At 46.4% G+C, this 23,281-nt stretch overlaps 1 protein-coding gene across 1 annotated transcript in view; it reads right to left on the bottom strand.

Annotated features, from left to right (window-relative positions):
* The window catches only part of FRAS1 (Fraser extracellular matrix complex subunit 1), a 128,457-nt gene that overhangs the window by 82,128 nt on the left and 23,048 nt on the right, over positions 1-23,281 (bottom strand). The window contains exon 3 of the mRNA XM_065634852.1: positions 1,025-1,132. Within this exon, the coding sequence (XP_065490924.1) occupies positions 1,025-1,132 (108 nt within the window). The remainder of the gene's footprint in view (positions 1-1,024; positions 1,133-23,281) is intronic.

Below are 23,281 nucleotides of genomic sequence, written 5' to 3'. Positions count from 1 at the left end.
TGAAGGATGATTGGATTTTTTTTTTCTTCTGAGATCTTTCATGATCCTTTTCAACGTTTAAGTGGCCAGACCTTTATGGAACACTTAAACTCTTTGCCTTGAAGATCACCCATGTCAAGGAATCACAGAGGTTCATTTCATACTCTAAATCTATTTCCCTTTGTGAGCTTTAAATTCGCCATCTTTTCATTTATCTGATTTTTTAAATGAACAACAACTTACCAAGCCCACGCATTATTGGGTGCTCATGACAGCACTCTTTTTAGTTTCTCTCTTCTTTAGCACAAAAATTCCCAATATTTCAGTCTTGCTTGAATAGTGATAATAATGGGGAAAACCAGTAAGAATCAAAATAATTTCCTTGTTAATGCTGTCATATCGGAAAACATTTTAACCTGCTTCATAAGGCCATGTAATTATATCAGCAGTGCCTCCCTAAAACACTAATTTTCACTGTCATTCACGCGTGCTAACCCAGCAATCCCGATGCCAAAGCAAGACCAATCCCACGGCCAATTAGCCGTAGCACAGGTTTGCATCAATGAGAAGCAAAAGGGCACCGAGACTGCGCCTGAGCCTGGGCACACACACACCCCCACAAGGAGAAACGAGACTTCGATGCTCCCCCCAAAATCCTGCTGCGGGTCAGAGCGCCGGGCTCAGGGGGAGCTGCAGGCAGGCGGCCGAGCACAGACGGCCGACAGGGCAGCTGACACTGCAGTGTATAAAGATAAGCGACCAACTCATCTCTGCCAGTTCCTCCATGGAAGCACCTCATGCCGCATCCTCTTTTTGTGTCCCTCTTAACACAAGAGCAGTTTTGCCTCCACAGGGACTGTAGGACCAATTACCCCAATTGCTCCCATCGTTCCTTCACATGTTAACGCACTGTGTGCCGGACCCCAAAAAGGCATTTTGACATATAACTATTCCAGGGGCTAAAAGCGGCGGAAGGCCGGGAACTCCAGCGTGACCTGACGCTCCTCCCACGGCACAGAAGAGGCGGGACGGCCGCAGCTCCTACCTGCTGGAAGTCACACCTGGGGGCTGCGCAGGCCGTGGGCTCGCAGGTGACGATGCTGCCGTGGCACTGGCAGTCCTGGCAAGAATCTGGCTTCCACGTTGTGTTATTCTGCAAACAAGCACGAGTTTTAAATCAGACCTACGCAGCAAAAGGCATGTGTTGTTTTTATGCAACAGCAAACGGCTCAAATAGCTCAGTGCAGACAGACTGGAAGAGTAAAGTCTGCAACACATCAGCCACGCACTCACCAGGTACGACTTCAGTACTATTCGCTCAGTAACGTCGAACACGCAGTTGTAAGACAAGGACACGCACGGCAAATGATCAACTACAATGGCAAGATAATTGATGGGACGTAACCTCCAATAACCTCATTACAACATCTCTAGGAAGCTTCTCAATGACCAGGTTTGAAATTAAATGGATTCAGCCAAAAATGCTGGAACGCACAGCCAGGTACAAACAGGCTCTACCTTGGAAAATAAAACCGTCCTTCTCTTTACTCCTCAACGCTGACTCCCAGCCGTCCTGACATCAAACAGCATCAGCAGCATCCCCGAGAAAAGGGAACCAAAAAGATGAGTTTCCCATCCGAACAGCTCTTTTCCATCAGACAACGGCCGTGCAGGCACTAGGCTCAATTTACACCATGCAGGAAACTTTCCTGGGTAGCACAGACGACCGCTATCCAAACCATTAAGCCTCATTTTTAATTCATGTGAAAAAAAAAATCCAGACTTCGCTACTCATTTACATGATGTGGTGATTTACTTCAGCACTGTCAATTTACTCACAGTGTAAAGTACGACTTAGGCAAATTAAGACACACAAACATGATTAACAGCTTACTACTAAGAACACATTTAGGGCTAACTATGAAGAACACATTTAGGACTAACTACCGAAACTGTTAAGCATCATGATAAAGCACCAAAATGTGCCTTACAGGCCCACTAGACTGCTTAATGAGAGTGAAAAAGCTTGGAAAATCTGGCCACTTGCTCAGGCACTTACGTAGAAGCTGCCGGGTGTTGTGCAGGTCTGAAAACTTAATGTAATGTCCTGCAAACCGGGCTGTGCAAACCATGGTTTGCAAACCAAGCAACTCAGAGGTGCCTCACAAGGTGTCACCACGCTGTGTGCCCAAAAAAGGGCCCTGGCAGAGTCTTCTCTCTTCTTTGACGCTGGATCAAGACTGCAAACCTACAAACAGTGGGACAACCTGAAATACTGCTAAAAAAATCCTTCTGGCTCTTCACTGCTTTACAAAAGCATTTTGTTGGTATCAAACCGTGCTCTGCTCTCATGGCGAAGTTCATGCACAGGCGGCAAATGCTCCAGCAGCATGAGAAATTTAGGGAGATTCTCTGTTAATGATGGTGGCAAAATTAACCTTAATGACAGCAAGAGATGGCGGTAAGTGTATGGTCCCTTGAGGCAAAGAGAGACGGTAATTTCTGCTCTGGTAACACAGCCGCTTCTCCTCTCACATACACACGGCCCTGGGTGTGGAACAGAAACCAAGACCCCATCTCTGCCAGCAGATTTACGGCACAGCTACACAATAAATTCAGGTGAAGCTGGGTGTGTGGCAAGCTTTAGGCAACACACACGCCACAGTCAGCTCCATTCTGCTCTCTTTAAAAAAGCTTTACCGTACTCAGATCCGCTCTGACACCCCTAAAACCACGACAACGCCCAGAACCCCTAACATCTTTCCACCGGCATGAAGTGATGTTCAGTCTGCTTGGCGAAACCATTTGATGTATCTACTGATTCATGGCTTCGTTGGTTTGTTGCCAGCTGGAAAGGAGAATCCCGAAGCAGTGGGTGGCGAAGGAGAAAATCTGTGCGAGGACGATGCCCAGGCTGGAGAGCAGCCTGCGCTCGGAACCTAAAAACGGCCAAGGGACTCACACGGCAAGAAGTGAGCACAGAGCCGCCCTTACTCAAATTCTGAGACTTAAATGCTCAAGTTTCTGACAAGAAAACCTTCTCTTTGGTCCTCTCCCTCCCCTACTTTCTCTTACACCCCAAGCAGGCTGGCTCAGCCCTGTGGCCTCAAATCAGCTTTTTCTAAATCCACCGGGCAGAAGCACGCGCACGCGTTGGTGACTTCCGCCAGCCAGCTGCCAGACCAAACCCAGCACAGCTCTGCGGAGGTTTGAAGAATTCACAATCTAGTTAATAACCAGGAAACTACCTGATTTTTCAGATGTGTGAGTCCTCCACAGGTCTGGGCGTTCAGCTCCTTGGACAGTTCAAGATCCAGCTTAAGATTCCTCACTATCGAGCAAAAGACCTGCACTCAAATCTGAAAACTCTGACAACAACTAGGTTTACAGATTTCTCAACAGAAAGGTGGGGGGTTTATTCTCTGTAATGCTACCAAATGTCTGAATGTTACAGCCACAGTAAATCGAGCAAAACCCAATGCTCTGGCTGTGAGCCATCCCAAGTGCGAGTCCATTTAATTCCTTTGCAATGGGAGACAGAAGCAGCACGTTTACTTCACACACATGGTGGAAATACAGAAAAGAACAGGGAGGTTATTGCAACAATTGCTTTTGGTGGCATTGCTGGCTGCAGACTATTCTAGGATCACATTTCAAACGAATTTCAGTGTTCCCTGTTTATGGGAGCATGTGGCTAACAGCTGCTAATACAGAAAAGTGGAAAAAGATTTATGGGTGCATATGTAGAGCTCTTATGACCTGGAGAACATAGACTGCTAATATTTTGTTTTATTTTACTTTTTGGTCTCCCCAGTTTTGCCCTTAGCTGACCCGAGACCTGGGTCCACCCGAGCTGGGTAACATGTTCAGCAGTGACACAAGGCCCCAGCCATACAGGAAAGGCTCCTATACATCCAGTCCTTACAAAGACACTTTAAAGTTCCCAGGTGTCACCGTTTAAAACACAAAGCCAGACTTAAAGCACTGCTGTAAATCTGGCCTACACCTTCTGCAAGGTACTGTACCTCACTGGATAAATTATCTGCTACAATTTAAGCACTGAATTCCTATCAAGAGTGTACTTTTATCAACAACAACTTAAGGAGCTTTTGCCTTGCAAGTACTAATATAATTAACATTATAAATAATGAAATACTGTGCACGGAGCACTTTGAAGATGGAAAGCGCTCCTTAAGCGCCAACTAGTGCCATTATAATTTATTAATTATTTGGATTTCCCTACATCAAAAGACGAAATGGTATCTAATTCAACTGAATTTTAAAACGCCACACTTGCAAGAAGAGATACATCTACATTATTTGGTTGGTTTCCAGAACAGCGGCCAAAAAAGCAAGATAAGCTCACAGACCTCTAGAGCTTGCAGGCACCTAGACACGAGACAAAATAAAATAAATCTCAAGACACTGGAGAATCGCGCAAGAATGTACTGGGTTTGGAGAATGCTGATGAGGAGAAGAACGCAGGACAGTGAGCAAAAGAGCTGCACATCAATGGTTTGTTGTTGCCACTACGTCACATTAACTGGGGCGCAGAAAGACCCAGATCTCTCTGACTGTGGCTTTTTCCACTGGCTATCTTAAATTCACATGGCTGCACCTGTTCCTCCTCTACCGCAGTAAAAAACCCAACCCACCTGCTTGAAAATAATCAGAGTCTGCTATTAATACGGAAAAAGCCTCAGTAATTTGATCAGACGCTGCTTAACGTGGGATATCACCGCCCCAGATAACAATCCGTGCTCTATTCCGGCGCGGTGACTGTCGGAATGAGAAGCACAACAGCTGGCTCGTGGCCCCGCTGCCCCTCGGCCCCTTCCCATCGCTTACGGCTTTATGGAAACATTCGGCCCATCCGAATGCCAGACTGTCCCCTGTTGCACACCACACTCATCAAGCAACGCGGCAATTAATCAGCAGAGCAAACCCAGCAGCCTCCAGCCGAAATCTTCACCAGCGATTGAGCCTGAAATTCTTACCGCCGTGCTGAAAACAAGGTGGTTGTTATTGCTTATCACGTGCCCTTACCACTAACCTTTGTGAGAAACCAGTAAAACTGGACGCATTGAACTTCCCAAGGGGAACGGCAGGCAGAGCACAGAGCAATTTCGCTTTTGGTACCGACAACCAGCATCGCCGGCAGCTGCCAAGCGAGGAGACTTGGCCGCTCTCATTTCTCGTTTCTCATTTCCACTCCAATTAGTCGACGGCACCGGGAAATCGGCAGAATAAAGCCAGACGTCAGGGAAGCCGCGAGCGTGCTCCGTGGGGATGCCCGCTAATGGAGCCACAAAGAGATGAAAGCAATTCAGAGACACATAAAAGATTCTCAGTGTCCATTTGGGTTTAGACTTTATGTTTTATCTTTTGCAAGAGGGAGCTGTTGCCACCGCCAAGTATGTTTCCAAATCTGACAATAAAAGCCCCTTGAAAACGGGATTTTAATGGGGTTATTCCAGCACGCCCACAAGCAGAACAACATATGAATGGCTCGGTCTCTGAAACCAAACAGAAATTCAGCTCATCTGTTTTGGCTCTAGATTCCTAGGAGAGAACAGAGCAGTTACGGCAGGGTGTAAATTAACACATTAACACATTCGTGCTGCTTCAGGAGTCGGAAGATACTTTCCCCCTTCTTCCATCGAGGGAATTGAATGGTTACAGAAATTAAAACAAGGTACTGTTTTCAAATATGGTTCATTATTCTGGTGGTTTTTTACACTTTCTAATTAAGTTTTTTATCAATCGTCCCCTTGCAAAAATCAAGAGTCTACCAACACCATTTCCCAGCAGCCCTGAGTGATTTCAGGGATGGGCAGACTGGGATGTTCCGAGTTATTCTTACACCAGCGGGATGCTGTTGCACACTTTATCATCGTTCATACAGGCACAAGAGCAGCCGCCTGGGAAGGGCTCAAGGGAATCGAAAACCCAGTGAGCAAACAGCGTAGGTGAACTGAAACCATTTTTAAAAATCTTTTTTTTCTAATCATTCTTTAAATCAGCACACAGAAATCTTTATTTAGACCAAGAAATCAATTGCTCTGCTGGGCAGCGCTCCTCTCTAAAGGTTAATGTGTTTTGCTTGGTCGCCGTTAAAGTAGATTTACCTGGAGTGAAATACATCCTTTCTACTAAACACTGCACACCTGGAAGAAACGCTGCTACCGATAACCACCGAAGTGACCGTACTTTGCCACATTTTTGTTCTGATTCTTATGCACTCCTCCCCCTTTCTAATCAATTCGTACCAGCACTTCTACAATGAAAAATTAACAGCAGTACTATCTATAATTTTTATTAGTTAAATAACCTCCTCTGTAATGAGTATGTAAGAAAAATGTTGCATTTAAAAGCAGTTAATTAAAGGCAACACAGTTGCATCGCACTAAGTTTTTAGACCTAGTAGATCTCAGGCCAGTTCTCACCACTGAAGGAAGGCGATTTTCCTTGCTTTCTGTAAACCAACAGAGAATTTTGAAAGAAAATTTTTTTTAAAAAAAGAAGAAGATTAAAGCCCACAATTTTAACAACAAGCCCCAAAGCAGAAGATTGGCTTTCGAGTGCTGAGACAATGAGGTTCTCTCAAGGCCTGGAGGGAACAAAGTCAGTTCCATTTTTAAACTTTTACTCGCTGTCAACGCAAGTAGGAACTTGGTTTCCTTTTCTTTTTCTTAGGCTGAAATCATAAATTACTTCCTCTTTTCAGGACTCTACAATAAGGCACCTCTTAACTAATAAAACACAAGAGGCCTCCCAGGAAATAGCAGTATCTGGCAATACAGGTTGGTTTACACTTTGACACCACGAAGCCCCAGGTGAGAACACCCGCACAGCACCAGAGGCTCCGACCACCCATTTTTCTGCACCGTCCATTCTTCCTTTATTTGTCTTGCTTTACTAACATTTTCTTATGCAGCAACAAGCAGGAAAGCCTTGCCCAAAACAGCTTGCAGATTCTTTGCAAACTTTTTCCACACATTGCGTCCATTTATAAAAGGACGTGGTGAATATCTAATAGTAAAATGCAATTACTAGAAGGGACGGGGTCACAATTTTAATACCACTGCAGGCAGTGAGAGCAAAGACCCATCCAGCCCATGAGTTTGCTGTTGACAACTGCCAAAATCAGGCAGCCCAGAACACAAATATAGAACGTTCTACTTCTTCCAAAAACAGCCTCCGTGCGGTTCACGGTTCACCGACTTCCTAAGCCAGAAGTCGTGATTCTGCATCTAATAGTTCTGCTGGCTCGCTGCTCCAGGAACTCAGCCAGTCTCCCCTTGAACCCGTGGAAACCCCAAGGGCTGACATCGGCAGCGAGGCTTCAGTGCTTAATCACACACAGGGAAAGGGAAAATAAAGCATCTCCCTCGTGTAGAACTAAAGCCTGCAGCGTGCTGCTCCGAAAAAGGGGCAAAAACGGGGGTCGGGCAAGTAAATGGTGGGAGAACCCAGCAGATCTCTGCAGAGAGCAGGAATTTTCCCCAGTTGGCAGCTTAGTGCGAGCAAAAAAAGAGCAGAAAACCCCAGACTCCTCCACTCAAGTCCTATTTCTGCAGGTGAGCGCTGAGATCTCGGCACGATGTGTTTCGCTGTGCTCGCGCTGCGGCTGTCGAAAGGGCACACGGGAGACAATTCAACCGCAAAGGGCTTTTCCTGCCATTTTCTTTCGCAGCACATCTCTTCCATGCTAAATCCTGCATCGAGTCTGATGAGCTGCACCCACCAGCAATTCTCCTTACCATGCAGAAAAAAACATTTGGAGTCCCTCCTGCAGGTTTTTTCCCACTTTACTCAAACGGTTCCTAACCTGCCAAGTGGCAAATTTCAAACATCCTCCCCCAAAATGACTTCTGAGCGGCTGTGGAACCCAGAGTGTTCGACTGAGCAGCTGTTGAAAAGAAGGGAGGAAAAGGATTAACTTAACCTAAGGTTGATGACGGCTTTAATGACAGCATTTATTACAATCTAATGGCTGTCTCTGCAGCAGGAGTCACAACGTCACTGTGCGATGCTCTGGCATATGTGCAAAGCATGCGGGTGCACCCACAGAATTATTTTGGTTGGAACAGACCCTCAAGATCATCGAGTTCAACCATAACCCAAGGCAAAGTGCAGCTTCACCTGTCCAACAGCACCCAGGTTACCTTCTACCCCCTGAAAATGCTGCTGCTTGCTTGAGAATTGCATCTGTGAGAGCTGCGGGACTTTAGCGGCCACCACCGAACACCAAAGGCCGCAGAACCGCAGGGAACCGTGCACGGAACCACAGCCTGAAAAAAATCATTCACAGATTGGAAATTGGCCATTAAACCGACTTAATCCAGCACATACAGTACCAGGGATCCCTGCAGAGCACGGCCTCTTCTCAGTGTTTTTGAAAGGAGAAGGGAATATCCGCTGTAGTCCCCACACAGACACGTCAAATGATAAGGTAATATTTCCAGCAGGGTGCATCATTTCAAATCCATCCTGCCGTGCGGCTGAAATGCTGGCTACGCCGGGCCAAGTGCTTCAGTGTTAACTCTACCCAGCCGGGGCAGAATGAACAAGGTAGGCTGTGTCTTTTATCCTGTTTCTAACAAAAAAACCATCAGGGCATGAAAATCATTGCAGCTCAGCCAGCTGATTCAGCAAGGGAAGAAAATATCCTTCAGCAAGAGCAGTTTGCAACAGGCCCTCGAAGTAGAGTATTGGGCGAAATGTAACTTCTTGAAGGCAACAATACACCCTGGAGCAATTTCGCAAGCCACTTTAGCCAATATATGGGCATCTCCAAAGCCAAGCTGGATATTTAGGACGCGTCCTTTCAAAGTGCAGAGCAAGGAATCACGCCCCCCAAATCCTGCCATGGATCCACAATCATCTCTCCTACAGCTGCAAGAAAACACAGCCCTCAGGTCCTTACCTTCCACGCGATTAATAAACTGGCTCCCTCTTTCCTTCTGAAGGGGACGGACCCCTGTGAACGCCCTGTGGAGTCATTAATCTTCCTGAACAACGACTTCAGTACTGAACAAAACATGATTGTGAGAGCCTGCAGAAAAGGGATTTCGCAGGCTGGCCTCGTGTCCTCCGGTATTGTTTCCAGAGCCCCTGCTTCGCTGCTGGCTGTCAGGCTTTAACAAGGCGGTAATTTTACAACCAAGCAAATTGAAATTAATGGCAGCAAAATGTATGTCACAGCTTAGTATTTTTCCCTAATACACAGGTTCCGTGTTGCCTTCTCTTACAAATGATTAAATTAATTGACTTTGGCACGCAGAAACTACAGGCTCGAAAACATAATAAAGCTTAAAATGTCCTGAAAAGGGCAAAGGTGATGTATGTGTCTGTGTTCTTCTTTTAAGGAAAGAGGTCGCTGTGACCATTTTTATAGGTAAGATGTCATAAAAGCCACTGGTTTTTAAACACTTCAAAAACATCTTTTGCCTTATTTCCTCTGTATTTTATAAAAAACCTTTCTGTAGAGCAGCGTTCAGCACTCCTCCTCCCCATGGGTTAATCGGGGAACACAAAAAGGATTTTCCTCCTGCCTGCCCCACAGAGGGAGGGACAATCTTGAGGAACTCACTGTCAGTGAACCAAAAAAAGGCAACTGGATTTGCAACGGCAACAGACAGTGTGTGTAAAGAACAGACACATCCATCTATTAATTACAACCGCCCTGTTCCTAAAGGACCTGAACTGCTGATTAACCAAAACAGAGAGAAGCACCATGGTCCAAGCAGGGCATCAAAACCAGGTGGTGCATGGAGCTGCCAGTTAAATGCCTCGCACAGACAGGGAAACTCAGAAAAAAACAGAAACTGAAAATCAAACCCCAAAATGAATGACCGGCACGTGTCTAAAGCCTGGTCTGAGATGAAGGAGCAAGTGGAAAATGTTCATCTGCAAAAGCGATTGGCACAGTTGCTTAAACACACGCAGCCTGTCTGGCAGCTTCAATCAGGCATTAGGTCCAGCAACAGTACTTGCACTGAAGGGTAGCAGCAGGTATGGGGTATGCCTATCAGCAGGAAAGATCAGAGAACTGTTTTGGTTGGAAGAGACGCTCAAGATCCCTGAGTCCACCCATAACCCACCCCAGCACTGCCCCATGTCCCTGAGAACCTCATGTCCGTCTGTCCAGCCCCTCCAGGGATGGTGACCCCAGCACTGCCCTGGGCAGCCTGTTCCAATGCCCCACAGCCCTTGGGGGAAGAAATTGTTCCCCAGATCCAACCTCAACCTCCCCTGGCGCAACGCGAGGCCAATCTCTAGGCCCTGGCAAACAGAGCAACGCAGTTTTCCCAAATGACAGGTCTCAGCACCCTTCAGTGACATAAGCTCCTCTGTGAAGCAACTAAAGGTGCTGGAAGTTGGAGTGCATGGGGGAACCACCTCGTGCCAGGTTGGCATTGCAGGTGAAAAAGAGCAGCTCTTCCAGCAGAGCGTTTTTTTCTTATTACTGTTTGATTTAGGGATTACATCTGTCCAGTCAGCATCTGCATTATCAGCACATTTGACTGCCGGGACAGAGTGCAGAAAAACATCACACACAACCGTTTCACCCTGAAATATGCCAGAACTGGCTTTCTTTCAGTGGCAAATATTTTAAAAAACCAAAACTTCCTACCGTAATTTCAGATTGTGAATCCCAGTAAGATTCCTGCTGGCCAAGAACGGAAGACACGAAAGACGACTTTCCTGTCCTCGTCCCTCCAGCTGTGGCCACCACAATGGAAGCCATAACCTCCAGCACAGACAACCCAATGAAAAAACTCTGTGTGCCTGTAATCGTAGCTCAAACCGTTTCAAAGACACACACCTTCTCAGTACTTCGCATCCTGCTCAGAATAAATCTGTGGTAGAAGCTTGGGAACAGTTTATATGGCAAGCTCTAATGGTCTTGGAGCAGTAAGGGTAAGACAGAGCACACGCAGAAGGACTTATTTAGACTCTTGAAAACAAACTGGGTGGTCCTTAAATCTCTCTGATGCTCATGGTTTAAAAAAGGGACAGTTTTATATCCAAGCATTTTATTCCTTCACTGTAGTGTGGTGTTAATCTACAGGAGCTGCTCTATGAAATATTCAGCAGAGGTGAAACATACGCACCCTTTCAGTTCAGAAGAAAATGCATATTTCCTCCAACCTCAGACATGCAAAAATAGACAGAATATTATCGAAAGTAACACCTGAAAATTCACTTTTGTTAACCGTTTAAATTCTGTTTCCTCAACACGCTGAAATGAACGCTTGCTAATGTGTTTTTCCGAGCACATCTCTTGGGTATGCGAAGCCTCGGGCATCAATGTCCCCTGACACGGGGGAGCTCGTGCTCGTCATGCTGCTTCACGCTTGCCTGGAAATAGTTCCTGCCTCATTGCAGATTTAATAACGATACTGTGAGACGGTAGAACCCTTCTTTGCAATTTTTAATTAAATTTTCCGTCGAAGAAGGAAATCCCGTTTTTCAAGATGTTGCTCAGGTAGTTTCACCAGGGCTTCAGGAACACCCTCACAACGCCTTTAGCACCAGGTTCCTGCCGGATCCCAGTAAGGTTTAAAGTTTTCATTCATCAGCATCTACTTTGAGCAAGTCTGGGAAGAATCCCACACTTGACAGCTGCCTATACCCGAAAGGATGCAGAGCTTCCCTGAGGAATTAAGAGGGAATTGGTGCTAGAAATGCAGCCTGGACACTTCCTCAAGCTCCAGGAATCCCACAAAAAGTACGAATGTGACCTGATGAACTTAGTTACAAGGACAGAAGAGCCTCCAAAGGAAAAGCAGGTTAATCCTTGGCTGCACTAGACCTATTTCTGAGAACGCCGCAGAGAACTACAGAGGAGCGTTCCCAGAACTCCAAGACCTGACAAGGAGTTTCAGCGACTTGAATCACAAACCTCATTTCAGTGCAAGCGTCTCTCCCGACACCTCGGTGATGGGACTTCCCACCGCCACGGCCTTGGTGCTTCTAACGCTTTCAGGGGTCTGTCTGCATTTTACTTTCCATGCTCTTCAAATCAGTAGCATACAAAAAAAAGCACAACCTGGCAATAAAAAACGGTAGGTGATTTAGAAGAATATTCTATTATGTTTTTTCCTTCCTTTCCTTCCCCTTTTTCCCCCAGCAAATAAATGAAACTGAACTGGGAGATGCAAGACTAGTGAATCCACTTTCTTTTCGGTAGGATATTTACTTCTGGCCACCTAATAAGCTGGAAGGGGAAAAATAAAACCCCAACACACAATAAACGTTGATTTGAACTGAAAGACTCCACAGGTTCACAAGCCTGCTAGACTGACCTATGTTAGAACAAAACACACTCCAAGTTTCATTAAGGTGTATTGTAAAGACAGCATAACAAATTGCAGTCGAGAATGCAAGGAATCCGAGAAGGAAAGAAACTTAAAATCAACAACCTCCATTACCATGAGGCACCTGGAAGCATCTGCCATGGGCCTGAACCCAAGACACTTCGCTTCTCGTGAGCTGCCCAGAGTAAATGAAGCACCAGTGGAAAGCACAGCCCAGACCACAGCCTTGAACTTGGGCCTCATGCTTCTGACTCGGCACCCTGAAAAACCTTATTTAAGGCTCTGGAAAGAAAATGCTATCATTTACAGACATGGTCAGAAAGCCTGTTTTTCAGTGGCTTGGGAACATTAAGTATTTCAGTGCTGTCTTCTATGCTGCGGTAAATATGGCGCTTTATAGCCACCCGACAGGTGTGTAAGTCCTGCTATTAATCTTCATTCAAGTTCTGGGCCCCGAAGTACAGGTTTATGGGTTTATTCTGCAAGCTGAGAAAGCCTGAAAGAAGCCATCATAAACACAGCCCTCACCAACCTCTGAGCAACAGCCTAAACGAGACAGTTTTTGTGCAGGGCAGCATCGCTTTGTGAAAGAGCTCAAGCAACCTCCTCTGCCTAGCCAAAAATCACCACGTAAGGCCTTAGAGCTGGATTCATGTTAAGTTTCTGTGCCTCCACGCGAGTTTAGAATGGGCTGTGATCACGCAGCAGTTTGGCATTGGTGGTACAAAAGGCCAGAAAACGCACATGTGGCAGCGCTGACTCACCCGTTTCATTTTATGATTGTCTCAAATCTGTAGCAACGTCCTTGCACAAGCACTGGGATGTTAGGGAGAGGCAGAGGGAGCAGCGGCTCCATTATCACCTCCCAGGACACAGGTGTTAAAACAGCAGCTGGACCACGCGGGGATCACCTCCGCGAAGCTGAACGCGGCCACAGGTGGCTTCAAATCGAGAGCAGACTCCTCGAAACACGGAGACTGTATCAAAAGCAAACCCGTGATTCTTCTCAACACAGCACGCTAAAAATTCTTCGGCTTCCCTCCACCTTCAAAGGGGAACGAGTGTTTGTGAAGCCTGCGAAGCGCAGCGTGCGGCTGCGGGAGGATGCTCGGGTGCAGCACCGCTCCTTCCAGCCGCGGAACGACGCTGATGGGAGCCTGCAGAGAGCCAGGGCTGTCCTGCCACAGCAGACAGCACAGGGAAGCCCCAAATTCCCCACCGCGTCGCGCTGAGGCGTTCAGGCGGCCAAGCCACACTGCGCTCGGAAACAAAAGATCTCCTGAGGGATAAGAAATCGCTTCTTATCCCATTATTAATCTGCAGAGCTTTCCCATCCCCTGAGGAGGGACAGAGAGACACGCGGTTCCAGAGGCTGGCCCAGAGCGTGCTCGGCTTGGAAGCAAGCCGATACATGGGCTGTTTTACTGCTCATACCTGTGTGATTGATCTGGGTACCGCTCCCACGTCTGCAGACACGGCACACCAAGACTCAAGTGCCCATGAGCTACAACACACGAGTCGTATCACGTCCACCCCACCCCTCCCCACCCCACAATTTGCACTGTGAAAACAAGAGTTTTATAAAACGAGAGGAAGAGGATGAGCTACCCCAGTATAACTTTTCGGGCAGAGTCATCCGTACATTATTACAGCTGCATTTACACATAGGGTCTGCAAGCACAATGAAAAGATGGTAACCAGGATGCCACCAAAGGACGGGGTTTTGCTCATGCCGCCATGCTCAAGTGAACAAATCCAGCTGTAAAGCATCGTGCCAGAAAAAAAGACAGAAAACATGGGGCAGCAGGACAGCAGAGAGGCTGCCAAGGCCCCTGATGGCTCTCCAAGTCACAGCCAGGGGAAAGAAAAGGGACTGGAACTGCCAGTAACCTCCTCCAGCTCCGTCACCCGCGGGGAATCACCCGCACGTGGTTCCCACCACGCGCTCGGGGATCAGCAAAGATCACAGAGATTGTCCGAAAATGAGAGCCTGTAAAGAATGTTAATCCAGCCCTGCACCGCGCCCCGGTAAGCCCTGCTACGTGCACTCAGGAACCCAATGGAAATTCAAACGCCTGGCAAGGTGCCGGGTTGGAAAAAGGCAAAGCATCTTCAGAAAATCAATCGCGTCACCTGGGGTGGGGCAGAAGATTCTTCCACAGCTTCCTATGAGGTCCTTCTTTGCCATAATTTCTCCTTCTCTCTGCTATTTTTCCATTTGTTATTGTCATCGCACATTAAAGACTTAATATTCAAGGCCATTGTACTTCATCTACCCTTTCCCATCTTCCCTGCACTCACTTTGTTTTCTTGGTCAGCTCTGCTATGTTCAGCAACCTTTCAAAAATTTATCAGCTGTGGAAAGTCACACTGTAACAAAAAGAACCAAATTTTGCATTCCTGGTGCAATCTCATCATTCAAATGCCTTCAAAATTTTCAGATGACAAGGTCTCGTCTTTTAAGCTATTTAAACTTTCCCAGAAAAGTAAAAACACTCTGAAAGGAAATGACATTTAGTGCTGATTTGAAATACCTCTGAGGAAAACCACAGTGAAGTATCCCCGCGAAACATCTTGTCTCATGACAACATTTGTTTCCAAACCCTAACTTTGCAAAGGAAAATCACTTTGCACAGTGCTGTATGCAGCTTTGTCAACGGGTAACAGCACCACAGTGGTGAACCCCTCAGTTCCTACATTGAGATCATTCCGATTATTCATCCAAACAGCAGAAGAACCAATGCAAGCGGCCTCAAGGTACCAGTGGACCAAAGTGTAACACAGACCCAAACCTGCCCCTTTGCAGACCCAAAACCCAAGGACTATAGGCAGTCACTCTCAGTGCTTATCCCAGCAGAAGAAAACCTAAAGCTCAAACACTCTTGGAGTGAAAAAAATTATATTACCTTTTCTCTCCAAAACGTCTCCTGTGGGTGCTGTGCCCTGATTTTCAGCTGGTCACACGTCCCATCCCGAGAGCTGAGATTTTGATTCGAGCAATGCCAACATAACGTAAAACAACTTTAATATTTCAGATGGATGGGTCTGGCAAGTCCCTTCCTTCCAGATGTCATTTAAATTTTATAGAGAGGCATAAGAAAAGTGATTTATGCAAGATGGAAGTCCTAGGAGGAGCAGCCTGTCACACACAATACTCGTACTATGTCCATCGCTCCAATGTAACGGCAAATTGCACAAACTCGAGGAAGGAGCCAGCGGGGAACCACACCTCTCGGGAAATGGCAGAAAAGCAGAGCTTTCCACTTTCGTGTCAGCAAGCTGGGAAATGAATGATGGTCAGTCCTGCTTGGCGGCCTCCACAGAACAAGCTGCTAGTGTCAGCTTTACTCCCGCATGCTCACATGTCTAAATCACATCTGGAAACATGCGTCCCTTTAAACGACAATTTCTGCAAAATAGACAAAACCAAATGAGATCTGAGAACTGCTCTTGGATCTCCACGGAGCACCCTGGCGGGAGCAGCCAAAGCTCACCTGCGTGCGGCAGTTGTGGCTGCAGCGTGCCTCGCGTCAGCATTCTTTAAAACAAAACCATCAGGTATCCACGACTTATCAGCACACCGTTATACATCTCGCCTGCTCGTTCCAAAATCTCCCAAGCGTGTCTCTAGGAGCCAGGTGTGTTTGCTGGCAACCCGAGGAAGAACGCTGGCTGTTCAGTACACCCTGAACACAAACAGGGCGCCGCTCTGAAACACAGCAATGCTAATAGACGGGAGGTAATTCATAACGGCGAGCAAAACCACCTTCCTTGGAAGGGATCTCCACTATTCCAATCCAGAACAAAAGTGTTGAGTGAGACTGTGAAGGGGAACAAAGGAAGGTGCTCCACAATAAATTCTTTAAAGGGATCGGATAATGGCAGACAGCGGCCCTTCGGAAGGCCATTTTAGCGTCTGTCAGTGAGCAACCCAGACACAAAGCCATCAGTCCTCACTGTTTAAATACTGGAGTCCAACAAGGTCAGCAGAAATGTACCCTTCACTCCACTCCCAGATTTTCTTCTTCTTCCAGCCAAAGGATTGCTGGTGCTGGCGCCCACCTGGGAAAGCCCTCCTCCCTCGACCTCCCGTAATGAATCAAAAACAAAAGCTGCACTTAACAAAACCCACGCTTGACCCTGCACCAAAGCTGTACCTTGCCCTGCTTTGATTCTCCCGCAGATAAACAAAATAAACCACGGCTCGGCTCTACAATCGTCTCCTTCATCCTGTCCTGCAGGCAAACTGAACCTCAGTCCTGCTAAGGATGGGGGCACCAGAAATGCCCTTGTGCAAACATTTGACTTGTCTCAATTACTTGATTCTTTGTGTGTTCAGCATTTTGCAGACACATGAGCAAGAACAGGCTTCCTCTCTTCTTTTTCTCTCGTTCCCTCCGCATGTCTGGTTAAATTCAGGACAACTAATCCTTCAATTACAAGCGCAGTCAAAGCGCAGCTGCAGGGAAAATGGTGTGTGAAGTGTCTGTTTACAGCTCCAGCCACTGAGAACCACCATCAGCCATTCAGTTGCCACAGGGCTTTATATCATACGGTCAGGCCATTAGGATTTAATTCTTTTATACGATATCTAAAAGTCATTTACTTGTAGGAACTCGCAATTAAACACACCACATCGACCACAGTTGTAATATCCATTATCATGCTTGTTTGTTGGTGCTGAAACAGGCGTCTGTAATTTCATTTGGGTAAGTGCTCGGCAGTTTATTCCAAAGAAAGGCGCAGGTCAGTTTGACGCGAGGCTGGTCAAACAGTGCAAACATGGTCCATAGGACTCTTTGGGACAGCATCTCCTATGGACCGAAGGCTACTAAACACCTACACCCACCTCTCCCCGAAACAGCTTCCTATGCTGCCTGCAAAGTCTCCAGAATTCCCCGGCTCCCCTTCTCCCAACAGACCCCAGCGAGACTCTGGTGATGGCGCTTTGCTCTGCGGCCAGTGCTTTATTCTGTGTATTCCCAGGACTCTGAGGCCGCCCTCCTCTCCTGTGCATGCAGCGGACGCGGCTGCTTACTCCCCACCGGGCAAAAAATCAGACGGAGCCAGCAGTAATTTCACTGTTGCCTGAAGCAGCAAAATGTGTTCCAGTGGCTAATCAGAGCCACCAAAGCCCTCCGGTCACTCGGACCCACAGAGCACACGTACAGCACCCTCCTCCTTCAAATCCACACGCCCAGCACGAGCGCTAGTGTGAAAACCTCAACAGATACAACCCTTTCTTAATGGCTTTCCATTTCAATGTTTCCCCTAATTAGAGACATTTCAGAGCTTGCCACAAACAAAGGCGAGTGGGAATGATGTGAATGGTTTACCCAGAAGGCCAGAAAAATCAAGTTTAGTCTTCTTCAAGCAAGAAAGGACGGACTCCAAAGTACCAAACTGTCCTGACAAGGGACTTTTGGAAACCTTCCCTAAGAACCCGTGTTTTACAGGTTTCCAAGGGCGATGAGGGGGGGAATATTCTGCCCTGGCCGGGATCTCTATTTCTGGCACGATTAACCCCAGCACCTGCCTCGCTACCGATACATACAAGTCTGCCCAGTCGCACTCCAACCTCCTTTATGTCTATGAAATGATGATTTATTAATATATTCACTGCTGTCCTCTCACCTTTCAAAATTCAGCAGGATTTTTCACACAGAAAGGAAGACCAAGAGTGGTGCTCACACACGACACATGCAACACAACGTCGCCCTGTATATTCTCTGTGATCAAATTATATCACCAGACCTTAAGCGCGACAGCAGGATTCCCTCTGGCGGGAAGTCATGCGGTGTTTTTGGAAGACAGAACCACTGAAAATTGCTGAAGTCAGCGGCATGGTCCCCACAGACCTGTTTCTGGTAGGATGAGAGATCTGAAGGTTCCTTGGCACTCATCCATTCGAAAAGCATCATGCAATAACATAATGTTTTTACACCTAAGAGATTCCGGTACTATGCAGTACCTGCCTGTGCGTGGTACCAACAGCTATTCTGTGGAAAAAAAAATGTCCCAACACAAGAATATCTGCAGGAAAATACCAAGCGGAAACACCAAGTATAGATGCAGAGACATCCAAGTCCCAGCTGGTTGCCAAGCGTAAGCCCTCCCAACATCTATCTCTTGTACAGAACCCTCTCACAAAAATTCCTTTTCCAGACAAAGGGGAGCCAAAAGTAAGTAAGGGGGGAAGCCGTTCCCCTGCTGAGATCTAACCCTGCACATTGCAGCCTGCAGCAGCTCCCTCCTCACTCCCAACAGCCTATTTGCACCTCGCACTGCCCCTCAGCAGCGTGCCTTCTGAAACGGCGGCTGAGCGGGGTACTGGGGTTCGCAGCCGAAATGCGCACAGAGTCTCGCTTCAACACCCAGAATCCAAAGGAACTCCAGGGAGAAACACAGCTCCCAATGCTGCACCACAACAGGAACGTCTGCTCTAGAAAGACTCAAAAAAAAAAAAAAGGACATTTAACAGACACTTCAAGAAGAAACAAATTTAAATTATATTTTTAAAATGCCAAAGTAAAAGGCACCTCACAAGAAGCACGCGTGGGATCTGCTATCAAAACAACAAGCTGGAGAACAAAGATGAATAACAACAGAAACAGAGTTTATTATTACCAACTGCTAATGCCTCAATGACCTTCTAGTGAGAGCTTTGCCAAAGAAAAAGGTCTGCAGGACCCAAATGGAGGATGCAAAATGGGCAGAATGACTCCAAGTCTCCTCTAGTTCACGCAGTCTGTCCCTAGAGGTGGCGGCTGTGAAATACAGAAGTTTTCTCAGACACTTTCTTGCTTTATGCCCAGTAATAGCTGTAAATAGGCAAAGGTTTCAGAATCTTACCCACAGCAAGGAGTAGGCTCCAAATGCAAGAAAGTGCAATTCGATTCAATGCAAAAGGAATATCCTGATTCCAGTTAAGCCTCACCTATTCTTCAGCTACCTAAAACATTTCCTTTATGGTAAAAAGAACATCACCAGATTTTGCACTTCACAATGGGGAAAATCCATGCTTTCTGCCAGGTTTCCGTGCTCCAAAGGTTATCTTGCAGAGGGAAATGCAACAAGCCCTGCCTGGAAAAGGCGAGCTGTTCTGATGCCTGGCTGGAATCAGTGGCAGTTTGCCCTTTTTGGTACATTTGTCCGGACAGAAGAGCTTCACCTGTGAGCCCGTTCATGGCTTTTCATATGAGCACGCTGCAGCCCGACCTACATCGTGATTTACATCTCAGCTTTCCATTCAACAGATGTCAATATTTGCAAGCTGACCCTACACGCTTCATTTCATTCTGTCATCTGCTAATTGCACTAGGCATTTTACACACAAAAGTCCCTTCACAAAGAGCAAGCAACGAGCAAAATGTATTAGATGTGATGGCTCTGCACAAAGAGCAGCCTCCAGAAATCATTTAGTGCTGGTCCTCAATTGTAATCAAAGAACTGGTTCTCAACACACAACAAATGGTCCACTTGCATTTTGCAAGACACAGCTATTTCTCACTTTGAGGAAAAAAACCCCATATTTAGCAATGGGCAAAAAACTAAGTGAGGGCTATGCAAGAATTTCCTATCACCTTGAATACACCTGAGATGAGGCAGTTGATATGAGAACAAAAAGACAGAATAAGCCCTGCGATTCTTGTGAATAATTAACTTCAGTAGAAGAAAAAGCTCTTGTGGGAAAATACCTTTCCTGAGCAAGCACGGTTCGCAGCGACACAGGTCACTCCAAGTTACAGGAAGGAAAAGGTGTTAAACGGATGGTGATAAACCTACGATTTCTCCAGGAATGTTCCTTTTCAGGGCATCTGCAGAAAAGCATTTCCTGGGATTGATGCTGACTTCACAGGTAAAATAAAAACCTTGGCAAACAGGAATGCACCAGAACAAGCCCTCGATATTCCAGACTCACACCTGCCTTACATCAATGAATGAGAGATGATAATATGAATAGGAATAATGATACAAGTTAGATCTCTGCAGCATTTAGCACAAGTTAGTGTAATTCCACAAAATAACACCGTAGGCACAATTATTCCTTTGCGCATTATTCAAAAGTCTGCATTATGTCCATTTATACCAGTTCAGTTAATAGAAAAATCTCCTCTCAGCCCATGTTCACAATTCTTAACAGCAGAATTTTAAAAACAGAAAAAAGGGCAAATCCAGTGCTGGATCAGGCAAGAGACAAGGTGCTATGAAGGCTTGAATAACAAATAAACCTGCTACAGGCCGTATGTTTTGATCTCAGTTTGACAGATGGGAAACAGATTTCAGTTTGCAAATCTCCTCTGAGGACCTTGAAGTATTTAGAGACAACTAGCCAATGTTTTTTGTTTTGAAAGTATTTTTAATAGTCAAGGGACAGCTGGATCGAGAGAGCTGTATTCTCTTATATAGGCAGATGCGCAAAAAACATTACAGAAATCACCACAAGTGGCACACACAAGGATTCTTTCTGAACTGGGTTCTTTGACCAAAACACCAGCGACGTGCTTTGCACTGGAGCACAGGGCTCACCCCTCCACGTCTCTCCGCAGGAGTGGAGTCAAGCGTTCTGTCCAAAAATTAACGTCTTTGTTGTGCATTTATGATTGGTTTTCTCCAAGGAATCCGAGCCTTTTGATCAGCTGTGGAATTTTTATGTTAATATCTAGACACTTTTTGTTTTCAGCCACCAAAGCGGACAGATTTTTTTTCCAGCAGCCGCAGATACAGAGAGAAATTCTGCAAGTCAAAAAATAAACTATGTAACAGGGCTGAGATGCGAACACGTGTCGAGAAAATGAGGGCTGGATGCAAAACTCGCTTAGTCGACACCAGACAGGAGGCAAACGGAACATTATCAGCTCTACAACAACTGGGACCAGGGCTGGTACTTCTAGTGACGGCGTTTAGCGAGCAGGTCCGTCACAAAGCCCCACGTAACACGGACCAACACTCCCTGCAACAGAACAATTCCATGTGCCTGGGGTTATCCAGCCACGCAACAGAGCGACAAAGCAGCAGCATTTCAATCCAGGTGCCCTATGGCCCAGCCACTAACATTTGCCAAAAAGATGGTGATATCTGCCATCCATTCCCACCAGCCTTCCTACCAGTCTCTAAACTAGCTTTTCAATCCTAACTATTTAAGTCCCAACAATCCTTATAGTGCTTTTCTCATTGTAGCTATAAACGCACAAGAAAGCCACGCATGAGACGCGACGTTTGCGCATCCTAATCCACCTGTCTGTCTCCTCCACCCTGCGCCCTCCTGAACTGGCAGAACCGTCTCCGTCCCTCCTGCACCTTTATCACTCCACCTTTCACCAGAGCAGTTTTCTACACGTCTGTTTCCTAGAACAAAAGTTAAAACTACACGTAACTCCATCAAGTCTGGAGAGCGATTTATTTGCCCGCATGCATATAAAAGGCCACGGGTTTTCCTCACAATGGCCTTAAGTATGTTTTAACTGACTTCACATTCGCAATTACACCTCTGGTATGTGCCAGGACACCCGAGGAAAAAGCGGCGGCGAACAGATGTATTTTATGATCCCTAAATTCATAAAAAATGTGTGGGAAGTCAGATTCCTCATCTTTTTTCCTACTGATTCACATGCATGGTTTGCCCGACAATTCCTCCCTGCTCAAGAACCGCTCGTGGTTTTACAGACCTGCAGACAGGGCCCCGTGGGCCGTGCCCATCCCCTCCCGCTGGTCGGGGCAGGTTTGGCTCCACGCCGGACCCAGAGCAGAAGGCGGCAGCGACAAGATGCAACGTGAGCTGCAGACTGTCACAGAAAACAATTAGCAAAGCCGTTTTTAATATTCCCAACAGAGCCTTGCTTGGGGACACATCTTTCCTGGGCAATCGCGTTTCATGCTGCTCCAATACGAAGGGTGATTTCTGTGCTGGAACTTCATCAACCAACATACCACGTCTGTAGTGAGCGGAAAGCCATATTTCTTGAAAAAAGAAATGGAATAAAGGCCTTTCCATCATTACATCCTCTGCAGGAACAGCTCAGAATCTGAAAAGCAACATATTCATATAAACCACCCGACACTCGGACCAAGCAGAAACCACAGCCGCTGGTTAGGAAGTATTTACTGCAGCCTTGTTCCCCAAACTTGCAATCCCACGTCATTTGTGATTTTAGGACTGTTTAAAGTTATTTTTCAGACATAAACCAGCCTCTGCCCTTCATGCTTACTGAAGTCAAATACTAGCTAGTGGTTACAGGGAAGAAACAAGAGTTCAGACAAGACTTCTGCTCTTGCAAACAAGGATTTTACTGTTTGTTAACCCCAGAAATGTATCACTATGTCAGTTTTAGATTGTCGCTTTTACAAAGGGACAATCTCCGCCGGGCAAGAGCTTTGTTTAAGAGCAACCTGCCCTACAGTTGTGCCAAAAACCCAGGCACTAATTTTGCAAAACACCACAGTGCCACATGTTATAAAAACAAATAGACGTCTTTGTAAACCCACGGAACAGCAAGAGAGCCAGGAGAAAGATAAAGTCTCTCACCCCTTTGGGAAAAGAGCCACAGAACGGTTTATCATTTTATGCACACGTGCACAGAAATGACACGGCCATAAGTATTCCGAGTGGAAAAGTTCAAGGAAATTGGTGTAAAGGCTGCAGAGAAGAGCAGAAGAGCTCACAGAGATCCCACTGATACTCTACACATCAGCTTTGGAAAACTATTCAAGTTTAATCATACACCACGAAGCATTTTTAGAGCAGGACTGAAGATTTCCTTCAGTGGAATAGCTTTGAGAGGAAACTGAAAAGCAATTTTGCACCATTTTATGACTAATTATAAAAATTCCAGCACTTCCCCCTAAAAACATGTGGTTGACCCACCAAACACGGAGATCATATCGTGTTATTTGACGAGGCCCAAAGGCCAAAATGTCTCTTCAGCTGCATCTAAGCCGGAGGGAACCAGAAGCAATTCCTGCCAGGATGTACCTAC

This window comes from Caloenas nicobarica, chromosome 4 (genome assembly GCF_036013445.1).
Source record: "Caloenas nicobarica isolate bCalNic1 chromosome 4, bCalNic1.hap1, whole genome shotgun sequence".
Taxonomy (NCBI): Eukaryota; Metazoa; Chordata; class Aves; order Columbiformes; family Columbidae; genus Caloenas; species Caloenas nicobarica.
This window is presented reverse-complemented; position numbering and strand designations above follow the sequence as displayed.